The following is a 27,406-nucleotide window of genomic DNA, read 5'->3' as shown; positions in this document are numbered from 1 at the left end:
CCCTCAGCAACATCTGTTCATTCTTGCCCTTGTCTTAGAGTCCATTCTTACGGGTGTAAGGTGATAGTTATTTCATTACAGTCTTGATTTGTATTCCCTGATAATATGTTATGATGATCATTGTTTCAGGTGCCTTGGGCTGTAGTCCAAGTTTGCATCTTGTTTGGTGAAATTTTTGTTCAGCTCTTCTGCTCATTGTTAAAATTATTTTTTTAATTGGAAGGGACATAGTTTGTTACTACTATTAAAGTTGTTGCTTTAGAATCGCAGGGCTCCTACACTATCTCTTCTTGTCAGTATTTCACAATCCACCATCATTTCTTCTGTTCATTTTTGGAAGGGAATGTGCATCCTATTTAAGTAAGATTCTATTCCATAAAGTAAGATTTTATTTTACCTTAATCTTATTTTTTTCTTACATTTTTCTTCCTGCCCATTCTTTTCATTTTGTTTTATTTGGGGGATACACTCAGTGGTCCTCAAGAGATTCTTGGCTCTGTGCTCAAGAATTATTCCTGGCAGAGTTCAGGGACCAAGGGTTGAACCCAGGTCAGTAGCATGCAAGTCAGGTGATCTACTTGCAGTACTATCGCTCAAGTCCCAGAAGAACAGGAAGTTTTTTATGATTTACTATATTACTAAATATTCCTGAGAAAGGTGTGGACGTGGATGTGGGGAGAAAGGGACTCTCCTTCACTGATGGTGGGAATGCCGACTGGTTCAGCCCTTTTGGAAAGCAATATGGACGATTCTCAAAAAGTTAGAAATTGAGCTTCCATTTGACCCAGCAATACCACTCCTGGGAATATATCCCGGAGGGGCAAAAAGGTCTAGTAGAGATGTCATCTGCATTTCCATGTTCATTGCCGCTCTGTCTACAATAGCCACAATATGGAAAAAACCAGAGTGCCCAAAAACAGATGATTGGCTAAAGAAACTCTGGTGTATCTACACAATGGAATACTATGTAGCTGTCAGAAAACATGAAGTCATGAAATTTGCATATAAGTGGATCAACATGAAAAGTATCATGCTGAGTGAAATGAGTCAGAAAGAAAGACAGACATAGAAAGATTGCACTCATGTGGAATATAAAGTAGCTGAGAGGTACAAGCTTACAATGTTGCCATCTCTGGCAGATATTACTCTGGACTTAGTTACTAAAATACAAAAATACAGAAATCCAAAACCTTGTGGCTGCTAGTGCAGCCTCTCGACCTCATATCTCTTCATTCTCAGCAATGGAAAACAAATTATCAAATGCTTTCTTTTCAGCAGATCGACTTTAGGGGGAAGAAACTCCAAATCAATAATATTGAGTTTTTTGTTGAAATATTGAATGTAATCAAAGTAAAGTGAAAGTAAAGTGAAATCTACCAGTTACACATGCAGGGTGGGGGACTGGGGAGGTGGGGAGAGGGGGAAGGTATACTGTGATTCTTGGTGGTGGAATACGTGTACTGGTGAAGGGGGGGTGTTTGAACATTGTATAACTGAGACTAAAATCTGAAAGCTTTGTAACTTTCCACATAATGATTCAATAAAAGAATAAATTAAAAAAAATTTGAACGAGATGCTGTAAAGTTGAGATTTTAGAAATAAAGAGATAAGATACAGACACCAGCTGTTTTCAGAATTTTGCTTAATACTGGTCCAAGTGGAAAGAAGTAAAGAAATCTCTTCATTTTTCCCCTTCTGATTCATACATTGTCAGTAAAGTTCAAATACATGTGGGTAAAAGAGGTTTTTGTAAATCACTTGGGAATCTAACCACCTTTTAGGATAATATTGTATTTGAAGATGCATACTGGCTTTAAAACAATCGAGGTATATTTTTAAGCCAGGAAATACTGTATTTTAATTTTAAATGTGAATTTTCTAATATTCACAGATTTTCAGCGAGACATAATTTGTGATGTCTAGTAACTTTTTTTAAATCAAATTTGTCTTCTCTGGAAACAGAAAAATACTGATATTAGAGATCCATATTAAATAAATTTTGGTACCTTTGCCAGATTTCTTAAAAGGGAATTTAAAGAGATCATATTTCTCACCAAGTAGACTTCTTGATTGCATGAATTTTTTTAGGCTTTTATAGGATTTGCGTCCAAGCTACTGGCAATGTCCTGATAGTAAATTAAGGATGTATATTATGTACTCTTAGAAATGTACTCTTAGAAAAACAAGTGTTGATTAAATGTAGGAAAGAGGTCAGCTTCCTAGGATGGTGAGAGAAACTATCAATGAAGTGATACTTCAATAGACACTACCAGTATTTTTTCTGTGATGGTGTACTGTAGGATAACATAGCCTCAGGTAGTTTAGGTTTATTGGGTTACTCCCATCACAGTGCTCCCATTCCTCTGTGTTTATTTGTAGCTTCTTTCTTAGTGTTCTGTTGACTTGTAAATAATGTTTTTCTCTTCTCCTTGAGTCCTTTGCATAGTTTATTCAGAGCAAGTCTTTTTTGTATGGACACAGGAAGACTTAACAAATGGTATGCTTTTGTAACCTGGGAGTCATTTGACTCTACATGATATTTTCCTCCAGGGCATCTGTTCTCTTGACCTAAGCCTCAGCTGCCCTTACTTCCTAGCATCCCCAAAGCAGGGTCCCGACAATATGGGACAAGAAGGACCCAGGGCAAGCGGTGAGTTGTGTGCTACCCTGGCATCGAGATGGGCCTGGCCAAAGTGCCTAATGCTTAACTATAAGTTAAGAGCTTGATCATGGACAAATGCTGTCATGATCCAAACAGTGATAACTAGATTTGGACCCTGCTAGGGTGAGGAATGATTAATCTGGCTTGAGTGCTGTGGTCTGAGCCTGTGGCAAGATGTTGCCAGGAGAGCTGCCTTGCAAGCCTCAATGTATCCCTTGCTATGTCCATACAAAAATAACTAGTATTAAGATGTTAATAAGTTCCTGGACTAAGGAAAAGAAAAAAACCTTAAGAGTGAGGAAGGGCTTTGGAATGCCCTGCCCTCAGGAAGGGCTTTCTTATGTTGATTTTGCTACCTGGCTGGGTGTAGGCTAGAAGGCAAGGTGGGAGAGAGAAGGAGGAGGAGACAGAGAAGCCAGAGAGAGGCAGCAGTTGATCCAGAGAGAGGCTGGAGCGCAGCTGGGAGTGCGGGAGATGAGAATGATGGAAGATTGAATAAACGGTAACTAGTCAGCAACCAGCTTGGTCCTCGTTCTTCCTTCTCCTGTCCTTGACCACCGGCCGTCCCGATCGGGTCCACACGCTGTGGTTCCAGGGCACTGAAGGAGGGCGGTGAGACAGAGCCGCCCGGAGAGCCCGAGAGTGCACTAGCCCCTCGGCGAGCCTTATTTTTTAACAGTGTACAAACTGTATGGTCATTATGAATTCATCTAGAGAATAGGAATGACAAGTACTTAATTTATATTTACGTATAACCCACTGAATATGGTTGTTCAGAAAAATAATTGACTCTGAAGGACCGAAGAAATAGTAGCAGATATGACATTTGCCTATCCCCAGCATCCCATATGATTCCCCGTGCCTGTTGGGAGTGAACCCTGAGTACAGAGCCAGGTGTAAGCCCTGAGCACTAGAGGGTATGACCCCCAAACAAAAAACAAACAAAAAGTGAATTCTGCATATAAACAAATTTCTCATACCGTAGGATATTTATATATTCTGGAAAACCCAGGGTTAGAACTGCCATCAGGCCTCAGTCACTGCAACTAATACACCAGTGAAATAAATTTTTGTTCATTCTTTCGGATCTCTCTCATCGCCTCCCCTGCCCCCTTACCACTTTCTCCCCCTGTTTAACTACCTCTTCTTATTGGTGGATTACATGTGTTAGAAGACATTTCTGTGTTCCCTTTGTCATCTAGAAGGAAATTGACTCAGCTCTGTAGAGTTCTAATCTCTAACTGGGGGAAATGAGCTTTGATTGAGTTTGTGCTGCTGGGTGACCAGGCATCCTGGGACTAGAAGGCAGGATCACACTGTACCATTCTGATGTGCACGCCTGGATCACTGCATGGCAACCTGCAAGACAATGCCTCTGTGGCTTGTTACACCATCACTCATCCATCCACTCATCATCGTTCCATGCCAACACATGTACTACAATTGATTTGAAGTCTAATCAAATTTTACTTACAATGATTTTCATCATCTAATCATCCCCTTAAAAGCTACTGGAGTATATATGATAACTATACAGATAACATGCACTTGAAGAGACTGGGTAATGAAAGAGTAAATGCAAAATCCCACTAAAGTTCCCAAATGACAAAGAAAGTAAAATATGTTTCAGTCATTTTTTTTCTGTTTAAAAATATCTTCACTAAAACTGTAAAACATTTCAACAAAAACATTTCTTCAACCATGTTATTTTAAATACTGTATTACTTAAGCAAATATTTAAATACTATATTAGTTTCTCTGCATACTTGAATTCAATTCTACCTGTCTGCCAAGTATATTGGAATTCCAAATCCATTTTTATTTGCCAGGTTAAATGTTTATTTTATTTTCTCACATAATGTGTTCTTTAAAGTGTGACAAGCATACCAAATTGATTTTTTTATAATTGGACACGATAACATTTTCTTTCTTCCTTTTTCTCTTTCTTCCTTTCTTTCTTTCCTTCTTTCTTTCTCTTTCTTTTCCTTCCTTCTTTCCTTCCTTCCTTCCTTCCTTCCTTCCTTCCTTCCTTCCTTCCTTCCTTCCTTCCTTCCTTTCTTCAATTAATGATATAGGTAGCTGTTCTTTGAAGAAATAATTAAAGGTACACTCACATTTTCTTTTCTTTCCTTTTATTTAAAAAAAAAAATTCAATCACCTTGAGATACAGTTACAAAGCTTTCATGTTCCGGTTTCAGTCATACAATGTTCCAAGACCCATCCCTCCACCAGTGTACTTTTCTCACCACCAATATCCCATGTATCCTTCCTGCCAACCTTGAGGTAGGCACCACTTTTCCCCTCTCTCTCTGTCTCTCTGTCTCTGTCTCTCTGTCTCTGTCTCTCTCTCTCTCACACTCTCTCTCGCTCTCTCTCTCTCACTTGCTCTCTAGCTCTCTCACTCTCACTCTCACCCTCCCTCCCCTTTTGGGCATTATGGTTTGTAATGCAGATACTGAGAGGCTATCATGTTTGGTCCTTTACCCACTTTCATATGCTCATTTTTTTTAATTTATTTATTTTTAATTAGAGAATCACTGTGAGGGTACAGTTACAGACTTATACACTTTTGTGCTTATACTTCCCTCATACAAAGTTCGGAAAACCCATCCCTTCACCAGTGCCCATTCTCCACCACCAGTAAAACCAGCATCCCTCCCACCCTCCCCAATCCCATCTCCCCCCCACCCCACCCTGCCACTGTGGCAGGGCATTCCCTTCTGTTCTCTCTCTCTATTTAGCTTCTAAGGCCCACAATAAAGGTGTTGAGTGGCCACTGTGCTCAGTCTCTAGCCCTCATTCAGCCCGCAACTCCCTTCCCCTGCATGGCCTTTGACTACATTATAGTTGGTGATCCCTTCTCTGAGTTGCCCTTTCCCCAGAATGTGAGGCCAGTCTCCAAGCCATGGAGTCAAACCTCCTGGTACTTATTTCTACAGTTCTTGGGTGTTAGTCTCCCACTCTGTTATTCTATATACCATCGATGAGTGCAATTTTTCTATGTCTGTCTCTCTCTTTCTGACTCATTTCACTCAGCATGAAACTTTTCATGCCCATCCACTTAACTACAAAATTCATGACCTCCTTTTTTCTAACAGCTGCATAGTATTCCATTGTATAGATGTACCAAAGTTTCCTCAACCAGTCATCCGTTCTGGGGCATTCGGGTTTTTTCCAGATTCTGGCTATTGTAAACAGTCATATGCTCATATTTTCTACCCATTGTGTGTACCAATTGCCTTTGGTTAGCTTTGGGGAAAATAAGCCTTAACTTTCTTAAAGTATACCCACTAAATTTATCTTCTTTTTTGAACCCTAATTATTACGTTCTTAGAACCAGAATACGAGAGCTTTTCTTATATTGTGGAATGTCTAGTTTTACCTAAGAATAGATATATAGACCAGTACAATGGAAAAGTATTAGGTTTTGGTGATTTACAAAAACATCATTTGATTTTGCAGTTTTCCTTTCTTCTGCCCCTCTGTTTTACTTAAACATTGTTTAATATTTTTGTTCTTATTGTCAAGGAAATCTACATGCCTCTGAAGATTAGCCTCTTACAGTCACTTTCTTAGTAACAAAATCTCTTAATAACCTCCAGTGTACACCTTATTTATTTTAAAATATAAAAACTGTTCAACTGCTGTATTGTGTAGTATTGTGTTATTTTGCAGAGTTTATCAGTATAAATTAAATTTCTTGTATTAGATCTAATTAAATATCATAAGAGACATCATGAGGAGAAAGTATTTGAAACCATGGTCATGGCAGTCTTCGTACCCTCTAAATTTCCTGAAAAAATAAGTATCTAAAATTAATTTTTCCATCATCTTTTATGGAAAGACAGATTCTTATGAATGCCACAATTGTGCTTCCACGATGCGCATTATATGATCCGACCTCGTGCCCTTCTGTGTGAGAGATGAGAGACATAAAGGAGAATAATGTAATGTAATAGATTAATGCTCACCTGATCCAGACATTCTTTAACTGTTTTGTAATAGTGGCCCAGGAGTGTTATAGGAATGTCTCCTAGTGATATTTCTTCTGTATTTGTGTATCATTGCAAATAGACTCAAAGTTAACTTACAAATGTCAGAATTGACTTGAAGCCAATCATCTATCTCTTAAAGCTTAGGACCTATACTCTGAAATATGTTTAAAGATTTTAAGATTTCCCTAAGATACAGGATATATGTAAAATCACAAAGCTTAGAGGAATTGTGTAAAATGAAGCATCTCAAAGTTGCCATCTTGAATTGGAAGCAAAATCAAAACCTAATCACAGAGCAGCCCTTCTGATTACCAAGTCAGCATTCTCTTCACTACAGTAACAATGAGAGATGTTACTGGTGCCCGCTCGAACAAATCCATGAGCAACGGGATGACAGTCACATGAACTTCAATCTTTCTCTGGTAGTATATAATGAAGTTTGCTGGCTTTTTTTGTTTGCATTTATCTCCGCTTATAATAATGAGTTAGAGTAGAGCAGATCAAAAGCAATGCTTTCATCAAAAGCCAAAATTTATGCATAATGTGTAGATAGAAACGGCGAGGCATGGGGCTAGGGAAATAGCACAGCAGTCTGGTGGATGTGATTTGCATGGGTACCAATGGTATCTGAACACCTCCAGGACCCATTCCCAGCACAGAGCAAGGAGTCGTCCCCCAGCATCCTGTGTGTGTGGACCCAAAATAAAAAATAAATTAATTAAACAATAAACAAAGTGGAGAAGATTGTAAGTGTCCCTGGGTGTCTTTTTGTCAGACTCTTTTATGTCACTTATGTTCACTGAATTGTTATCCTAAATACCCTAAATGTAAATTAAATAAATACAAAAGAATCTATTATGTTTTTGTTTGAGTGAGCACACTCAGTAGTGGTCAGGGCTTACACCAGGTGCTGGACTGAGGAATCACTCCTGGCAGTGCTCAGGAGACCATATGGAATGTCGGGAATTGAACCCAGGTCAGCCATGTACAAGGCAGACACCTTACCCTCTGTACTAACTCTCTGGTCCTGTCAGTAAAGTTTTATTTTACACAAGGGGTATACTCATTTTCTTCCCTTCCTGCATTTGATTGCTCTTTTGCAGGTGACACTTTATAAAACATTGTAAATTATGAAGACAAATCCATAAAATTATTAGAACATTATTGCATGTCGATATATCTAAAGAAGAGGTGGTAGGAATATGGAGTCCAATGAAAGTTAAAAATTCTAAATAAATAAATAAAAACCCACGTATGTGTCATAGCCTGATATGTCAGAGCAGATCCTGGTACTTGTGACTCTGGAATTCACTTACACAGGAGAAGCTAGGATATCTTGCTTAAGTGGCTGATTAGAGATTGGATTTTGTGAAGTGTAAAATACATTAACTTGCCTGGAATGATGGTTCAGCATCCTCAGGCACTTGCTTTGTATTCAGGAGCTCTGGGTTTCCTGGAAGGATTTCCAGCCCCATGCTGTGTAATCTCAGAGTTCTTAGCCAGCTGTAGCCCATCAGCACTTCTGGTGGTGGCCCAGAAACAAAAAGATCTTTTAACTGCTAAAACCTGTGAATGTAGGTCAGCGAGACAATAGAGCAGGTAAGGAGGTGGCTTACCTCGCATGCACCTGACCCATGTTTGATCCCTGAGCCCTGCCAAGATTGATCCCTGAGCACAGAGCCAGAAGTAAACCCTGAGCACTGTGAGTGTAGCCCCAAAACGTGTGTGTTTATTTTTTATTTTTTTGTGTGTGTATTTTTTAAAAAACTTGTGAATGAGTCTCCTGAGTAGGAGAAATTAAGAATATATTTCTAGGGCCAGAGCAATAATAGTATAGCAGGTAGGGCACTTACATAGCACTTGGCCAACCCATGTTCGATCACTAACTCCGCATATGGTCACGGGAGCCCTACCAGGGGCAAGTCTTGAGCATAGAGTCTTGAGCACTGCTGGGTGTAACACCTTCACCCCCGCTCCCCCCCAAAAAAAAAGAGAATGTAGTTCTAGGGAGAAGATAGAACAGGGTTTAAGGCTCTTCCTTGCATGCAGCAATGTTGGCTCAATCCCCACCAATGCATAATAACCAGAGGAGTGATCCTGCACTGACTATCACTGGACATGGCACAAAACTTCCTCCTGCCTTTAAAAAATAGATTCTAGAAAGTAATGAGACTGTTAGACCTAAATTTCATTAAATTAAAATTAAAACTGTTTCATTAACAATCATTTAATAGTCATAAGTGGAAAGTGTTTGGTAGTTCCCATCTAGTTGACAGTAACTGAACTCTGTTTTGCCTAATGTTGAAAGAAACCCAGGTTCTTTTACAAGAGAATTTAACTCTTGTCATCTATTTTTAGTTTCTGCCAGTGAAATGAACTCATAAGTTGTGAAACAAACTTTCTTTGTGCCGCATCATGACAGCAGATCATTCTTAACTGTCATGTGAATTTGTCACTTCTAATGTGTCAAGAAAGCTTTAGAAATGGCTCATCCAGGCCTTCTAATACAAGCTTCTTTATAGTCAATTCTAAAGCTCCTCTTAGTCTTTCACAAAGAACATTGATTTTTCACCTTTTTACTTTTTTCCCCAGATATAGCTGACAAATTAACTCTATTTTATAGTAAAATGAGGTTTTGCTGCGTGGCTGACTTTTTAAAAACTCACATCTATAAGATAATTAATATTTAACATATTTTAATTAAAATCTCATTAAAGAGTTTTGAATTAAACTCGCCAATATCAAAAGGGTAAGGTCATCACTCAGAGTTTAGTAGTATGTTTCTAGAGCAAAATAGAGAAAATCTTTGATTTTAGAAATTTTTGTTGTTAATCAAATTATCTTTTCTGCTCCCTAAGAAATTAAAATACTATGCTGTAGAAAGGAATTCCCATCTGGACTGTGTGTTTTTCTACCTCCTCTACAAAGTAATATGCAAAGGAGGCTATGCTAATTAACAGGGCATGCTTCATTTAACTATACTTATGGGATACCTGGTGCAGTATAGGAGGAATATTAATTTGAAATTGACTATAAATCACATTTCATGATTTTATAAATGTACCAGAAAAGCAACAATGAAAAAGACAAATCTAAGGTTATTGCTTTTGTGCAATGAGGAATCTTAATTTATTATTTTGACAAAGTCATATTTTTATTATATGGGTTGTCATCATTCATTCCACAGTGTTGCCTGTGGGTTATTTTTTCTAATTCATGTGCAAACATTTGAGCAGTCTGGTTATGTACTCATTTGCTGCACTGATCTTCAGGATTATTATTAGCTTTCCCTGACAAATTAAAATCTATTTTCCCCTCTTTCAACCTTCCCCTGTCCGGCCCATTGTAGAACTTTTTGCTGCTACTAATTTTGAAAGATGATGCTCAGTGACACAGTATATACTTGACATTTTTGAGGTCCTAGGGTCAATCCTTGGTACCAGAAAGGAAAAATTAGATCCATTTTCATCATTTAAGTTAAGATGTGTTCTTTGTGCGGGTGTCCTGTCTGGCATCCTCTTTAGATTGCACAGTACTGTGACTGGATCATCTTCCTGGGGGTCAGGCAGACCTACATGATTCGATCGGTCCCATCCCTTATTTTGTCCATGGTGTCCTTGTTTCCCTGGACAATTGACTTAATGTTTATATGAGTCTTAGATTCTTCAAGTGGACCCACATCTTAGAACTTATGGGAAAGAATTTGTGATAATATATATAATTGGTCTAGCTCAATGCCCAGCGCATGAGTATTTAAGAAATAGCAGCTATCTCTTTTTGTTTTATGATTATGGGAACTCCATTGGCACTACTGGGGGAAATTGATGGGGGGCACTTAGGTGCCATTCAGTGTCTGGGGTTGAACCCAGGACCTCCTACAGGCAAGGTATGTGCTCTATCATGTGAGCTGTTTCTCCCATTCCCAGTAGTAACTGTTGTAGCACTGCACTGTCACTGTAGCACTGTCATGCCGTTGTTATTGATTTCCTCAAATGGGCACCAGTAATGTCTCCATTGTGACACTTGTTACTGTTTTTGGCATATCGAATGTGCCACGGGTAGCTTGCCATGCTCTGCCGTAGTAATTATTATAACCAAAAAAATTTATTAAAAAGGCACAGTATGATTAAATTTTTATTACATACAAATACAATTTTGTATTAATACAGTCTTCCTTAAGGGTGACTGGAATTAGAACTAGAGAATTGATCATATCTGTGCGAAATCACTCGATGGGCTGTCTAACATTGATTCAGTCCCCTAAATGATAATATTGCATGTGACTGTGGAGGGTACTATATAAAATAACTGTAATTTTTATCCAGTTCTATCACAGCAATACAGCGGGTAAGGCACTTGCCTTGCACACAGGTTCGATCCCCAGCATCCCATATGATGATCCCTGAGCTCCCCAGGAGTGATCTTGAGTACAAAGCCAGAATAAGCCCTAAGCACGGCCAGGTGTGGCTCAGAAACAAACAAAAATCCGAACTAGTTTCTTATCAAAGCAACTAAGGAACATTTCAGGGAAACATTATTTTGGATTTTTGAAAATGTTAAAGGTCTCTTCTGACTTGGCAGGAGTAATGTACAAATGACAAAAATCTTACCACATGGTAGAATTTATATTTAAGTGAGATTTGCCATAGGAGTCAGTGATCATGGTTGAATTGGAGCATTGGTTTGGGAGTTTGAATCTTGCATCTTTGAAGCAATGTGCCTTACCCTGGTCAAAAGACATAGAAACTCTCGTTTAAATGCTAAATATTCCTGACCTGCTTGATTTCTAGGATATAATAAAATAAGGGGAGCTTGGGTACTATGGCTAGGTGAAGAATACACAGTAATCTCACTATTCTTACTAATTTTCTGTAAAGCAAACTGTTGCAAATTAAGTGTTTTAAGAACAGAGCTACTAAGTAACTTACAGTTACTTCATCTATAAAATGAAAATGTTTATAATCTTTGATCATCCTATCTATCCTGCTGACTCATAAATGAGTCACAGGCTTCTGTGCTGTTGTGCTGTGATTCTTTCTCACTTGACTTCACCTGTTTTACCACCTCTGACCTCTTCCCACCACACACCCGCATCCGTTGTCTTTTGCTTCCTTAAAGTTTGTGTGGCTTCTTTATTTATGGTGAGGCACTGCCTTAAGTCGTCACTTTATCCTTCTTTGGTATTTCTTCCGAACCCTCTGTGGTATGCCTTCTCTAAGGCTTCTTACTTAAGCGTTGGGACTAATGGCCACTGACATTTTATCAAATAACAGTTACAATACATTTACTCATGAGTTAAGACTGATTAAAACTTGGGCACTGACATCTAAGGATGGGAATTTCATCATCAAATGTTTTAACAGAAAGCATTTTGTTAAATAACCATAATTATAGGTCTTGCATTTATGATTTCAGGGGATTTTGCTGTTTTGCATTCTTTGAAGCCCAGAAGACTGTCATATGTTCAGGTTACTTAAGATACTGAGTGTAAAGGTTTCTTCAAGACATAATAAATTCCTTTAGCTCTTTATCATTCAAAGATTCTCTTAACTCACAATTACTCTAAAGACTATGCATCTTTTGTTCATTTATTAAATTATTTTGGTAGATTATATATATAATAGATGAAAGTAAACACTAATTTTCTGAATATGTGTAATGTGCTTTTTTCTTATTAATTTAGGAATGTCACTCTTACATTTGAAATTGAAACAATTTTTATTTTTTTGGCTTTTTGGATCACACTCGGCAATGCACAGGACTTACTCCTGATTCGTGCAGTGAGGAATTACTCCTGGCGGTGCTCAGGGGACCCATATGGGAAGCTGGGAATCGAATTGAATTGAACCCGGATCGGCCACATGCAAGGCAAACGTCCTACTCACTATGCTATCACTCCAGCCCCTGAAACAATTTTTATAGCTATGATTACTGCTGTATTCTGCTGTATTCTGCTGTATTCACATTGGTCATCTCTGTTTCTTGGGTCTTGTTTTCAAGTGTTAAATCTTGGCAAAATCAGGATACGATTTTCTTTCTTTTGTTTTGGATTAACTCATGCTTTCAGCTAGATCAGTCTCTGTGGCAAATTTCTGTGGATGAATATGCTCATTTCTGACTCATGAAAATAGCTCAGCCAATTATGAGAAAAGAAACTTCAGCCTTAAGATGATTAAGAGCATTCTTTTTAGAGGAATAAACAATTTAACTTGGTTAGTTTTGTTTCTAATCTTAACTCAGATAGTGTCCAGTTGTAAAGGCCTATTTTTCCTCTATTATATATGCCCTTGAGAATTTGTCCTAGACTGGTGACTTCATTTCTTCACTGCTGAATAATGTAAATGACTTCATTATTCAGTTCATAGTTTTATCTTTCTTGTTTTTGAACTTTAAAGTACTTATGACTCAAATTTACTGTTAAACATTTTTTTAATCACCCGATTTTCCAAGGTTCTTTTTACAGCAGCACTTTCATTGAGCAAAAGATTCCTGAATGAATAATACAACCACCTTTTTTCAATATTTTTTATAATAAATAAGGTTTACTATATATAGAATCAATTTTTAATTTTTTTAAATGAAAGTCAAAGCTGGTCATTCAATCCAGCATTGTATCGGTTTGTTATTCAGCAGAATTACAAAAAAGATTCAGAAAAAGATTCAGAAGGGAGGTGAGGACAAATTCTATTGTATTGACTGGGACGGGGGAGGCTGTTAAAATAGCAGCATTGATTCTGTTCTGTGTTTTTAAAGAGCACTCTTTCATGTCTGCTTCACCAGTAAATCTATCATTTTGATATCAGAACCAAGGAGAGATTTGATCGAAGTGACACATAAAACATTTTTAAGGATCTTGCCAATGTGCAGAGATTAGTTGTTCCTTCTATAATGTGACCACCCACATGTTAAATCAGATTCGTTATGAACTCAGGCATAGAAATACAGCTCTTATTACTTGAAGGGCAGGCTGCATAGAAGAGCATAGTGATTTCCAAGTTCTGTCATGCAATTTTTGGTCTTTCACTGAGAAATACCTTGGAGAGGAGAAGCAAAATTGGAGGGATCCAAGATTTCTTGTCATCCTAAGCATCTCTGCTTTAATATTTATTAATGAGAGCATAGGAGTGAGCCAAACTTGATTTCAGGAGAAGCACACTTTGCTTAATAAATAAGTTACCTAACATTTCTGAGTCAGGGCTTCTTCATTTTAAAAATAAGTATTCAGTTGGGATTATTGTAAGAGTTAAGAAAGAGGTCATGTTAAGTATCATCATAGCACCAGACGTGATGTAATAAGTCAGCCAGTGTTTACTGCCCCCTTCCCCTTAGACCAATTGTTCTGGATGTGACCTTCATCCCTAAGGGATATTTGGCAATATTTGGGGACATTTTTTTTGTTTTCACATTGAGGGAATAGTGGGCAGATGCTGTTCATATCTAGTAGGTTGAGGCCAAGAATGCTACTAATTCTGGAGTCTTCGGGACACATCCCCACCACACAGAGTTATTCCATCTAAAATTATAATAGTTTTGAGGTGGAGAAACCCTCTCTTATATGTATAAACTTTCTATTTAGAAAAATATTTTTTTTAATATGTGGATTCATTCCTCTATATATTTGTTAAACACCTATTGTGGATTAATGCCTGCATAGGGATTTAGCAATGAATAAAATAGATGAATTATCTGGAGATCAGAGTGATCATTCAGTGGGTCTCGCATTTGCTTTGCACACAGCTGACACGGGTTTAATTTCTGGAACCCAAATTGGCCCATCAAGCCCTCCAGGAGTAATCCTTGACCATCCATGCCAGGAGAAAGCCCTGAGCATTACCGACAGTGACCAAAAACAAAACAAAAAGGGATGTAATATCTTCCTTATATTTTGGTTTGGCACAAATAGATAATAACAAATAAATATGTAATACTATGGTGATAAGTGATAGTAAGACATATGAAGAAAATTGAGACCAGGTAATAGAGAATGACTTGGGTAAATTACTATTTTATATTAAGTAATCATAAGTGATATCCTTGAGAAGTTGATAACCATTGAACAAAGACTGAAGGAAACAAGGAAACATGTCAGACAATAATGTTGGTTAAGATGTTCTGAACATACATGATATAAATGCAAAGTTCCTGGGGTGGTGATGTATTTGGCCTCATCAAAAAATGTCAGGATACCCAGCAATACCACTGCTGGGAATATATCCCAGAGAGGCAAAAAAGTATAATCGAAATGACATCTGCACATGTATGTTCATCGCAGCACTGTTTACAATAGCCAGAATCTGGAAAAAACCCGAATGCCCTAGAACAGATGACTGGTTGAGGAAACTTTGGTACATCTATACAATGGAATACTATGCAGCTGTTAGAAAAAAGGAGGTCATGAATTTTGTATTTAAGTGGATCGGCATGAAAAGTTTCATGCTGAGTGAAATGAGTCAGAGAGAGACAGACATAGAAAGACTGCACTCATCTATGGTATATAGAATAACAGAGTGGAGGACTAACACCCAAGAATTGTAGAAATAAGTACCAGGAGGTTGACTCCATGGCTTGGAGGCTGGCCTCACATTCTGGGGAAAGGGCAACTCAGAGAAGGGATCACCAACTATAATGTAGTCGAAGGCCATGCGGGGGAAGGGAGTTGCGGGCTGAATGAGGGCTAGAGACTGAGCACAGTGGCCACTCAACACCTTTATTGCAAACCACAACAGCTAATTAGAGATAGAAAACAGAAGGGAATGCCCTGCTACAGTGGCAGGGTGGGATGGGGGGAGATGGGATTGGGGAGGGTGGGAGGGATGCTGGGTTTACTGGTGGTGGAGAATGGGCACTGGTGAAGGGATGGGTTCCCGAACTTTGTATGAGGGAAGTATAAGCACAAAAGTGTATAAATCTGTAACTGTACCCTCACGGTGATTCACTAATTAAAAATAAATAAATTAAAAAAAAATGTCAGGATATAACATTGTGACTGAAGTGGATAGAGCACAAGAGATGAGAGAAATTAGAGAAAGAGGAGGCCAGATAATCTCAGAATTTATAACTCATTCTGCTGTATAGGTTTTGGTTTTTATTTTTTACATATGGTGTGAGACTGGGCTGGAGCGATAGCACAGCGTTTGCCTTGCATGCGGCCCACCTGGGTTCAATTCCTCCACCCCTCTGGGAGAGACATGCAAGCTACTGAGAGTATCTCGCCCACTCGGCAGAGCCTGGCAAGCTACCTGTGGAGTATTCAATATGCCAAAAACACTAACAAGTCTTACAATGGAGACATTACTGGTGTCCGCTTGAGCAAATCGATGAGCAGTGGGATGGTGTGAGACTGTTAGACTATTTGAATAGACTGACAGAGGCATGGGTAGGAGAGAAAGGAAAATGGAAGGACCACGGGCGATGATTTCAATAATATAGAGGAGAGACGATGGTGATAGCTTTGACATGAAAGTGATTGATTTCAGATATATTAAAGGTAGCGCTGGTGGGACTTGTTTAGAGGGATTTGACTAGTGAATTAATCTAAAACATTTATTTTAAAAATAATTTTTAAAATCCTTTTAAAATTGTCATCTATTCTCAGTAGTAGCAATAAAGGGAGATTCCAGTGGGGCCTAGTTGTTCTGTATATAGATTTCCTCCTGTACTTGAAGAAGATGCTGAGAGCTATGTTGTACTGATAGGTTCCCCTTCACAGGACTTATTTAGAGAGGCCAGGGCTGCCTGCCTGCTTGCCTGCCTGCCTTCCTCCCTCCCTTCCTTCCTCCCTCCCTTCCTTCCTTCCTTCCTTCCTTCCTTCCTTCCTTCCTTCCTTCCTTCCTTCCTTCCTTCCTTCCTTCCTTCCTTCCTTCCTTCCTCCCTTCCTCCCTTCCTCCCTTCCTTCCTCCCTCCCTCCCTTCCTTTTCTTTCTTTCTCACATCTGACAATGCTCAGGGGGTACTCCTGGCTCCTCCTGGCTCTGCACTAAGAAATAACTCCTAGGAGTGCTTGGGAGACCATATAGGATGTCGCCGGAAATGAAGCCCAGTCTGGGGCCAGAGTGATAGTACAACATTCTCAATAGTTTAAAATACAGAGAAAAATTCTAATTCTTATATCTTCACTAATTAATATAGGCAAAAAATCCAGGATTTTGAAATATCTGTTGTGACTAATATCACAAATATTTCTCTATTTCCCAGTAACTGATCTTGCTGACAATTACTCACTTACTTTAAGGACAAAATTCCTTTAAATCTACTATTTTCCTGGAGTCAACAGATATTTCTTTAGAAAATCTCATATGATTGCTATAATACATTCTCAGTACCTTGGATATACAGAATTGTTCTTAAAAAGTCACTCAAAAGGAACTAATTAGCACCAATGAAAACTTTTAATTTTGTAATCATTAATCAGGATTCTGAATTGACTTTTTGGATGTTGTAGTAACATTTTCCTTCTCCTGCTCTTTCTTTTGCTGAGAGAGAGAGAGAGAAAAAAAGAGAGAGAGTAATGTTTATACTATTTATCTTTTTACCCATTGGTAAATATTTGTGTATGTATACATACATATACACATGTATATGCATATGTGTGTATCTGTATATTTACTTTATAAGTCAAGCAAAATTCATTCCAGAGGAAAATATTCATTTACTTTAGAAAGTCTTTTTTAATAGTAATTACTTTTTAAAATATTAATGAAATTTGTAATTAAAAAGTGAAAATTTTCATAGTCTGAGAGATAGTATAGTGGCTAAGTCCTTGCACACAAAAGACCCAAGTTCAATTCCCAAATACTCCGTATGGTCCTGTGAGCCCTGCCAGGAGGGATCACTGAGTAGAGCAAGGAGTAAACTCTGGGCAGAACCAGGTGTGCCCTCAAACCAAAGAAAAGCCAAAACATAATGTGAAATTTCTCTATAATTATATATTCTATAATGATATTTATAATGATAGAAATAGTATATAGAGATAAATACTATTAAAGATATAAAGTATATGCTTCCAGATTTTTCCTGTGTTTGCATATTGCATACATACGTATGTTTAAACATTAAGTTACTTGCATTTTTGCATTTTCAGTTTCTTACCCATTATTGTTATTAAGAATATTATAAAGTGGTTCATAAGTTCTTGCAGCTATAATCTTTGAGGGAAGACAAAAGCACATGAATGAAAGTACACGGTTGGGGCAAGAGCGATAATGCCACAGATACGGCACCTCTTTTGCAAACAGCTCACCCGGGTTCAATCCCCAGTACACCATATTGTCTCCCAACCACCACCAGTTGTGAGCTGAGTGCAGAGACAGAAGTAGGCTTTGAGCACTGCCAGGTGTGGCTCAAAAATCTAAAAAAATAAATAAATAAAAAGGAAGAAAAAGAAAGAAAAGTATAGGAGTTTGATACTACATAGACGAACAAATATGGTTCAGAGGAAAGAAATTACTCTGACTTAGTATGTAACCTCTGAGCATCGCCGGGTGTGACCCCCCAAAAAAAGCAAAAATAAAAAGTTAGGTTCCATGATTCTGTTTTGTTGAAGCATGCAGTCATTTGATTTGAGAAATCACCAAGATATACATCAGTATATACCTACTAGACAAAACCTGTACATTGATTTCATGTACAGTGAAAACATGCAGAGAATTTAGTAAAAGAAATCCAGCCTCACACCTTAAGCTGGTAGGTAAATATTTGGCAGTTATCATTGCTGATATTTTCAAAGACACTACAATTTTATGATAATTAGATTGCAAACTTCTCACTGAAAATTTGAATTAACATATGTATACTAAGACTCTATTGTGTTCAAAGTGTTAAGCAAATTTTACTAGGTAGGGTTGCTACCTAGTATAATTAATTCTTAGGATATTAAATTTCCTGTTTTCATTGTGGTGGGAACCAGAAAATGGGTTTATCTGGCATAGAATTTTCCTTCAAATTAGTTTTACAGTAATTGGGGGAAAATATAACTTCTTGGTACTGAGATGAGTTAATATGCCTGTGACTTTAGCTTTTTTTTAAAAGGCTATTCTTGTTAAGTATTAAAATATTGTTGGTTACTGAGAAAATTTTAGAAATAATTCCTTTCAAACACAATTTTTTTCTTGTATGCCCCTATATTATAAAACTTTGCTGTATATACTTTGTTGCATTGGAATACTTGTTTGGTTTCAGAAAAGTATGAGAATAGAGCAATATTTTCCAAAAAGTGTTACGATTAGTGTTGATGTCTAAAAAAAGTCAAGGAGTGGGAAGATTCAGGAGATAAAAGCAGAAGATGAGCTGGACTTGCGGATCCCAGAATGTGACTAATCTAAAGATGACCTTACATTCATGTGGCAGCCAGAGATCTGAAATTGTGTAATTTGAAAATGTTCAGTGTAAATGAAAGCTGTCATTAACCTGCTCTAATTATTTTGTATATATCTCAGAGTAAAGCCTTTAGGATCCAAGTTTTACTTCTTATTTTGCCTCTTTGTTTTATCAGTTTAACATTGTGTGTGTGTGTGTGTGTGTGTGTGTGTGTGTGTGTGTATCATTGTGGGGCCATACCTGGTAGTGTTCAGGGCTTACTCCTGATGGGCTAAGGGGACCTATGAGGAGATTGAATTGAGTCAGCCATATGCAAGGCAAGCACCCTACATGCAGTATTATCACTCCAGCTCTTCTGTTAACTCTTTGCTTAACACATTTTAAAACTTCTCTAAATTTCAGTGCCCTCAGCGAGATGGAACAATTGTATCTCTTTATCTTAAAGATTAATTTATGTTCCGTGTAAAGAGTAAACTTTCTTATTCTGATCATACTCTTTTATTTGATTTAGGATTTTGCTTCACCCTTCCATCTTTTTCCAGAAATGTATTCCATTAGTAGAAATAGAAAAAGGACAAGGTCTGCCAAGTCTCAAGTAGGAGAGCATATACACTGTCCTGTGTTCAGTCATGGTACCACTTGCTTTTCCCCTTAGCACCTTCACATACAGTATGCATAGCAATAGGGATCAAAAAAAGGAGAAGGAAAGGAAGAAAAGAGATGCCAGTGTGTATCTGAGAGGATTGGAATGGTTATTCTGAATAGAGGCAGAGGGAAAGTGTAATTAGGGTAACAAAAAATAAGACCCAAAGTTCTTTGATTGTGTGTGTGTGTGTTTCTGTGTCTGTCATTGGCTTAAAAATAAACTGTCTACCCTTCATAGAGTTCATGAAATTGTAGAAATATTACAATTTCTCATCTAGAGAAGACAACTAGGATTTATATGCATTTATTTTACCTCAGTTAATCTCTGCATCTGTCTGCCCAGTAATTCAGGTAGCCAGGCTCAGGTAAACTCAAGCAACACACTAACCTGACGCTGAGATTACAAAAGCAAAACATAGTTACTGTCTTTTCAGAATACATAGTAAATAATCTTAGATATTCCTGCCTTCCCAGTAGTTAAGGTGATAGTGTATAAATAGGAAATAATATTGTCAGCTGTTGAATGACTTTGATTCTTTATGAGACCTAAATTCTTACTTTCTTATGTATTTTAAGCAATTAATGGCAAGAGAGTGGCAGAAAAATTAGTACATTGAGCATATCTGATTTCATATTGAGTCCACTTGATCACACTCTGAACAGTATGTATATATTGTCATATAATATTGGATTAAAGCATTAGCATTAATCTCAGTATTTAACTCTTCCTTTTTCATATGATGACACCTATAGAAAATGATCAATTTTTTTATACCAAACTCTAAATGGACAAACTTAGAGCATGAACTTTGTGGTTTATATGGATTCAGCTTTGTGTGGCATCCAGAAGGTTTGGAGTAATGAGTATGTCTCTACCCCCACATTATCAGGTCATTATAATTTTAGCTCTTATTATATTATTCCCAGATTGAGCCTTCTTGTCTGACCAGGGCTTTGCTTATTTCCCTTGTGTGTGTGTGAGATGCAAATGAGATATCTTTGTTTTATTGTAGGCACTGTACTGTTTCAATAAAATCATAGACAGACAGATAGATAGATAGATAAATAGATAGATAGATAGATAGATAGATAGATAGATAGATAGATAGATAGATAGATAGACAGATAGATGATAGACAGACAGACGGAGGGATAGATACAAGAAAGCATTCGACAAGATCCACCCATTCATGATTAAAAACTCTCAATAAAATGGGAGTTGAAGAACTTTCCTCAGTATAGTTAAAGCCACATACCACAAGCCTACAGTGATGAAAAATTGAAAGACTTCCTTCAAAGATTACTCACAAGACAGGGTTGCCCACTCTTACCAATATGGTATTGGAAGTTCTTGCCATAGCAGTTTGAGAAGAGAGAGAAATAGTAAGGGCAAACGGATTGGAAAAGAAGTCAGACTCTCACGATTTGCAGATTACATGATACTATACTTAAGAAACCCGGGGTTTGAGTGATAGCACAGTGGATAGAGCATTTGCCTTGTATGCGGCCAACCCAGGTTCAATTCCCAGTATCCCATATGGTCCCCCGAGCATCACCAGGAGTGATTCCTGAGTGCAGAGCCAGGAGTAACCCAAGTATCACCAGGTGTGACCCAAAAAGAAAATAAATAAATAAACCCTAAAGACTGTGCCATAAAAAGCACCTAGAAATAATAGGCTTGTACAATAAGGTGACATTGACTTGTGCTGCCTTTGTATATGCTAATAATTAAGTAGTAGAGAAATTTGAAAAAGTCCTATTCACAATTGTGCCATAGAAAATCAGGCACCAATGAATTACCTTAACAAAAAAAAGTAAAAGACTTATATCCCTCTCCCCCCCCCAAAAAAAAACCTATAAAACACTACTTAAAAGAAATAAAATAGGACACAAAGAAATGAAAACACATCCCCTGTTCATGGGATAGGCAGGATTAATATTGTCAAAACGAAAATCTTGACCAAAGCATTGTACAGATTTTATGCCATCCATATAAAAATACTCATGAAATTTTTGAAAGATATAGATCAAACAGTGTTGAAATTTATATAGGGTATTAAAACCCCTCCAATTGCCGTAGCAATCTTAGAGGGGAAAACAGGTTCTCTTTCTCCAACTTCAAACTATACGATAAAGCTGTAGTCATCAAAACAGTGTGATTCTGAAATAAGGACAAAATCTCAGACCGGTGGAATAGAACTGAGAGTCCAGAGACAGATCCTTAGGTATATGGACAGTTAATACTTGATAAAGGGACAGAAATTATTCATTTTTAAAAGGAAGGCTGCTTCAACAAATGGTGTTGGGGAAACTGGTCAGTCACATAAAAAAAAAAAGTGGCGCAATTCAACTTTTTATGAAGAAAGTGAATGTAGTGGGGGCTGGAGCAATAGCACAGCTCGTAGGGCCCTTGGCCTTGCACGAAGCCGACCCAGGTTCGGTTCCTCCGCCCCTCTCGGAGAGCCTGGCAAACTACCGAGAGTATTTTGCCCACAAGGCAGAGCCTGGCAAGCTACCTGTGGCGTATTCGATATGCCAAAAACAGTAACAAGTCTCACAATGGAGACGTCACTGGTGCGTTCTCGAACAAATCAATGAGCAATGGGATGACAGTGACAGTGACAGTGGCTATATAATAGCCTGTTTAAAAGACAATGTATAATATTTTTGTAAGACAATGTATAATATTTAGAGGATCCCCAAAACAAGTACAGAGATAAGACTACCAAGTGTAGGAGATAGCATTTTATAATAAAAATAGCAGTGTTGGAACATATGACTGACACCCAATCATGAACAGCTTTGTAACTATCTCACTGTGCTTCAATTAAAAAATAAAATAAAAATTAAAAAAATTAAACATCTTTTAAAAATAGACAAGCCCGGAGACTGAGAGTCCTGGACTTTGTTTTTAATTGGGGTGCCATTAGCAAATCACTTCTCTCAGAAACTGTTTCCTTCTTTTAGAGGGTGTCTGGGGCCAAACCAGGAGGGCCCAGGGGCTAGTCCTGGCTTAGTGTTTAGGGACCCCTCACGTAAGTTCTTGGGTCACTGATGCAGGGCATGGAACTTAAGCCTCCTGCACACAAATCATGTGCTTAGGTTATTGAACTTGTGAAAGGAATAGAACAAGTTGAACTTGGAACTGACCTCTGGGTCTAGTGTGTCGTGATTTTCTACTGCCTGTCAGTATTTGCTATGGAACTGACAGCTCTGCTTTGACTGTGTGACTGTGGTGTGCAAGACACTCAGTGAATAGGTTTCTGTTTATGCCCTCTGGCCATCTTTATGGGTCTCTTGAGATCAAAGGTTACTGCTCAGAACCTAAAGGAATTAAAAGCAAGTCAGGATGTTTAATCAAGAAAAGAGAATAGACAAGGAAGAGGGTGTTTGAAAGGAAGTTGGTAGTAATAATTTAAAGTTCTTTAGTGTCTTTGAAATTTAGTTAGAGGATAGACTTTGCAGTTCAAAAATAATTTCAAATAGATACACTCAATGAGAGCTGGTAAATCAGGCAACCATAACCTCTTAGGATTAGTCTTTCTAACTTTCACTGACTTGAAAATTTATCAGCTATGTCAACTACTAAAGCATATAAACAGAAGCAAATTTTTAAAAATATTTTATTTGTTTTTATGGAATCACACAGTGAGATACAGGTACAGAGTTGTTCATGAATGGGTTTCAGTCAGGTAATGTTTTCTTCACCAGTGTACATTTTCCACCACCAGTATCCCCAGTTTCCCTCCCACACCCCTCCCCCCATTGCCTGCCTCTGTGGCAGGCACCTCTCTAGCACTCGTTCTCTCTCTCTCTTTCTCTCTCGTCTCGCTTCTTGCTTACATATATAAAATATCAGATAAAGTGTTTTCAGTCTTAGAAGCTTTTTGTGTGTTTGTTAGCAAACACATTAGTAATTGATTTTATGTTCAGAAAACATCAGTTTCTTCTTACTTCCTATATTCCTTTGGCAAACATTTATTAAGTCATATGTCAGATATATTAAAATGAGAGAAGTCTAAATCATTTGCTGTATCAACAAGTACTTATAAGTATGTAAAATCTCGCCCAATAAAATACTCGCAAAGAAAAATAATGTTTTAGATACACAGACAGGGAATATATACAATGTACACATATTCATATATAATATTTAATTGTTAATAGGATATGAATATTAAAGGAAACTTGAACCCAGAGGCAGATATGCAAGTCAGGTTTGCATCAGCATATGTAGTGTCTATGAGTATGTGGGGATTGGGGAGAGATTAGGGAAAAACAAAGGGAAGAAAGAGAAGGGGAAAAAATTAGTCACTAGTCTTAGAAGGAACCACAGTAGTTTATAAATCTTATTTTAACACCCACCCATCCCATCTTCTTTTCTAATGCATCTTTATTCTTTCCATTAATTGATAAATCATTGAAATTAAGTTGAATTAACTTGAGCTCCATTCAGATTAAGTGATTTAAATGTAATTTTATTTAAATTAAAATGACTGAAAATGAAAAAAGAACAATTTCAGTTTTAAATATTAAAATATCTAGGTGTTAGAAATGATACTTTAATGCTTCAGTAATTATGATAAAGAAAACCTGCTGGGGACCAGTGGTAAAATTCTTGCCTTGCATGTTTGAGGTCCTAGGTTCATTCCCAAACATCACCAATAAATCAAAAACCAAAACATCATCGTTCCTGGAGCAGCAGAGATAGTTCAAAAGGTGGAGTGTATACCTTGTAGATGCTAGGCCTGGAGTCCCGTTTTGCCAAACACTTGCAGGCCCACAGCCCTGTTGGATCTGAGCAGCATGAGACCTAGTGTTATACAGGGAGTGTACCCGGGGCCCCAGAGCACTGCTGGGGAAACCTACCCCCACCAAGAAAAAGTGAGATATAATTTTAAAAATGAAGAGAAGGAAAGAAAGAAAATTGTGAAAATCTCTCCAAAGTAGAAAGAAGAAATAGAAATCTCAGGGATTTGTTTTTTTTTTCTCTACTGACCAGAAACTCAGTCCAAGTACCCATCTGTCTTTTTCCCAAATGCTTCCCTTGCCAAGGAAGCAGAAGTGGTTATATTCTTTCCCACCAAACTATGATTGAATTATAATTATCCTACCTCTTGTGGGACAATGAAGCAGCAAACATCTGCTATACTGAATTAAAAAATGCATGAATGAACCTATACCAAACTCTGAATCATACCTGGACTCAGATTAAAGGATTTGTGTTGTATTTACCTTTCCCTTTATTTTTCTTTGCAGTTAAAATTTGAATTTGTTAGCTCTGGCTCCATGTTTGAACTGAAGGGAAATATATGATCCATTCATTGACTTCTATTTAACGTTGTAAAACACCAGCCTTAAAGCAGATAGGCAATAATGGTTAATTATTTTTCTATTTGATCTTATTACATTCTCATAGTTTTTCTTGAAAAGAGTGGTGAAGGTAAGAAAATTTAGAAATACACAGTCTAAGAAGTGAGGTGTTTAGTTTTATGTTTTTGTATTTTTTTTTACAAAAGAAGGAAGAGTATCTTAAACTTTATTTTCAAAAGGGAAAAAAAACAACTTTAGTGACATAATTTTGTATAGCATTATACGTATGATAGTACTAAACTTCAACTGGAGTAAGAAAGTAAAATGAAATTTCATGTCTAAGTTTTACCTGTGAAAACTTAACAGTTGTGTCTCTATTTTATATTTTAGAGAGCAGAAAGGCAAACTCGAATTATGGACTCAGCTCAATATGCAGAATTCTGTGAAAGTCGACAGTTAAGTTTCTGTAAGTATTATTTTATTTTGCTTCATTACATGTTTAAAAGATTATGTGTTACATAAATACTAAAGTATGATATGATCTCTAGTCCTTAAAAATTGGTAATTTAGTGTATTCATAGTTATAACTATTATAGAAACAGTCTCTACATTGTTGGAGAGCCTATAAAAATTTTTACCTGACTCTACTATTTTGCAATTAATAGTATGGGGAGATTTTAAAGGGTGTTAGTAATACACAGAGAAATGTTAATTCTTCACACTACTTTTAGTAAGAAAAATACTGTTTTTCTTAATATTCCATTTAAGACATTTTTTCAGTTCTTGCTCATACTTAGAATATTTTTTATGATTATATTTGACCCATAATGAATCTAGTAGTATGGCCATGATATTTAAAAGCCCTAAAATTAATACATACCAAATGCTCCATAAATTTATACCTAAGTCATATTATTACAAAAGAACTTATCAATACATAGGCTTTTTTTTCAATTTTTATCTGTACCTTCCTGCTGTGGTGTGCATTTGGTGTTAGCCAAATTCATTATTAGTACTTGTTCATCTAACACTCAGTTAAAATTAGTATCCCATCACTCCACTCAGGATTACTTAAAGTACGGAAAGCTAATAATAAATAGTGAGCTAGATTGCTTAGCACAATATCTTCATAGGAACAGTCAAGTGATGACTAAGACTCACAGGCTAAAGGTCAAAGAGTAAGTATGACAAGAGTCCAATTAGAAATATGACAAAATAGCACATGACCTTGGTTTGAGGGATTATAGACACAATGCTGTCTTTAAACAAAGAGCTGTTATTGTGGCCATAATAACAGCGTAATTGGTTTAGAAAAAGAAAAATGAGAGCTTCATTTATAGATATAAAATACAAATAAATGACACATTTCAAATAGTGCCCCATGTAAATGTCAGTAAAATATAGGAAAACATCTTTTGGAAGACTTTTTCCCCCCTGACTAAATATACTTTGCAGTCTGACTAACAATCTGGCATCATCATACATCTGTAAAGCATTAAGTGAATGACACTTCAGATCATGGTAATTTCAGCAAATGAGAGGTTTTTGTATTATAATTTTTAGTTTAAAAATGGCATTCAAGACTTTTATAAGTATAAAGTTCAGTTTATAAAGTAACATGTAGTGCTATTGAACTATTCTTTAAATCATATTTTCAATCTACTTCGCTGAAAGAAACAAAAGTTTTATTTTGTATTAAAGCATGTTAATTGACATGTCCCGATACATCCTTTGTTTGAAAGTCAGATTTTTTTATAACTTAAACTAATAATATTCAATAGATTGTAACTTTATATATGAAATAATTATAGTATAAAAAGCATACCAAACTTAATTTTTTCTTTATCACCCATTAAATTACAATCTACAGGAATTGGTGATATTGTTACATTTGCCTTAAATTTACTAATTGGGACTATTGGTACATTTTCAAATGACATCTTTATAAATCTATAGGCTGAGGGCCAGTTGTAGATTCAGGACACTGTCATATTCAGCAGTCTTTTATTTATATAAGTCAAATCATCACTTTCTTAGAGTTGTTCAAAATTCACAAAGCTTTAATTTAATTATAATGTGGCAAATCTTTTTTCAATCCTTCTTTTCAGTCTTCTGTTTTGTGTGTGGTTTTGTAAATAGTACATAAAATTATTTTAAATTTTATTCTTCCTTTGTTCTATTTGTTTTTTTTCATTTTTCTCCATTAACCTGTGTGTGTATATATGTGTGTGTATGTGTGTGTGAATATATGTGTGTGTATGTGTGTGTGATAAATTGTCATTCTGTAACAAAGTATCAAACTTGGTTCAGCCATGTGCAAGGCAAGCACTTTACCTGCTATACTGTCTCTTCATTGCTTTTTTTAAATAATATTTTTTCTTTTTGATTTCATGGTTTATAATACTGCTAGTGTTAGTGTTTCATGCATACAACTTTTAACACCACACCCTCCATCATTGTTCCGGTGCCCCCACACT

At 36.9% G+C, this 27,406-nt stretch overlaps 1 protein-coding gene across 3 annotated transcripts in view; it reads left to right on the top strand.

Moving 5' to 3' along the window:
• The window catches only part of SUPT3H (SPT3 homolog, SAGA and STAGA complex component), a 519,913-nt gene that overhangs the window by 358,036 nt on the left and 134,471 nt on the right, over nt 1–27,406 (top strand). For all 3 annotated transcript variants that reach the window (XM_055135058.1, XM_055135057.1, XM_055135059.1), the window contains exon 7: nt 25,320–25,395. In XM_055135058.1, the coding sequence (XP_054991033.1) occupies nt 25,320–25,395 (76 nt within the window). The remainder of the gene's footprint in view (nt 1–25,319; nt 25,396–27,406) is intronic.

This window comes from Sorex araneus, chromosome 4 (genome assembly GCF_027595985.1).
Source record: "Sorex araneus isolate mSorAra2 chromosome 4, mSorAra2.pri, whole genome shotgun sequence".
Classification (NCBI taxonomy): domain Eukaryota; kingdom Metazoa; phylum Chordata; class Mammalia; order Eulipotyphla; family Soricidae; genus Sorex; species Sorex araneus.
This window is presented reverse-complemented; position numbering and strand designations above follow the sequence as displayed.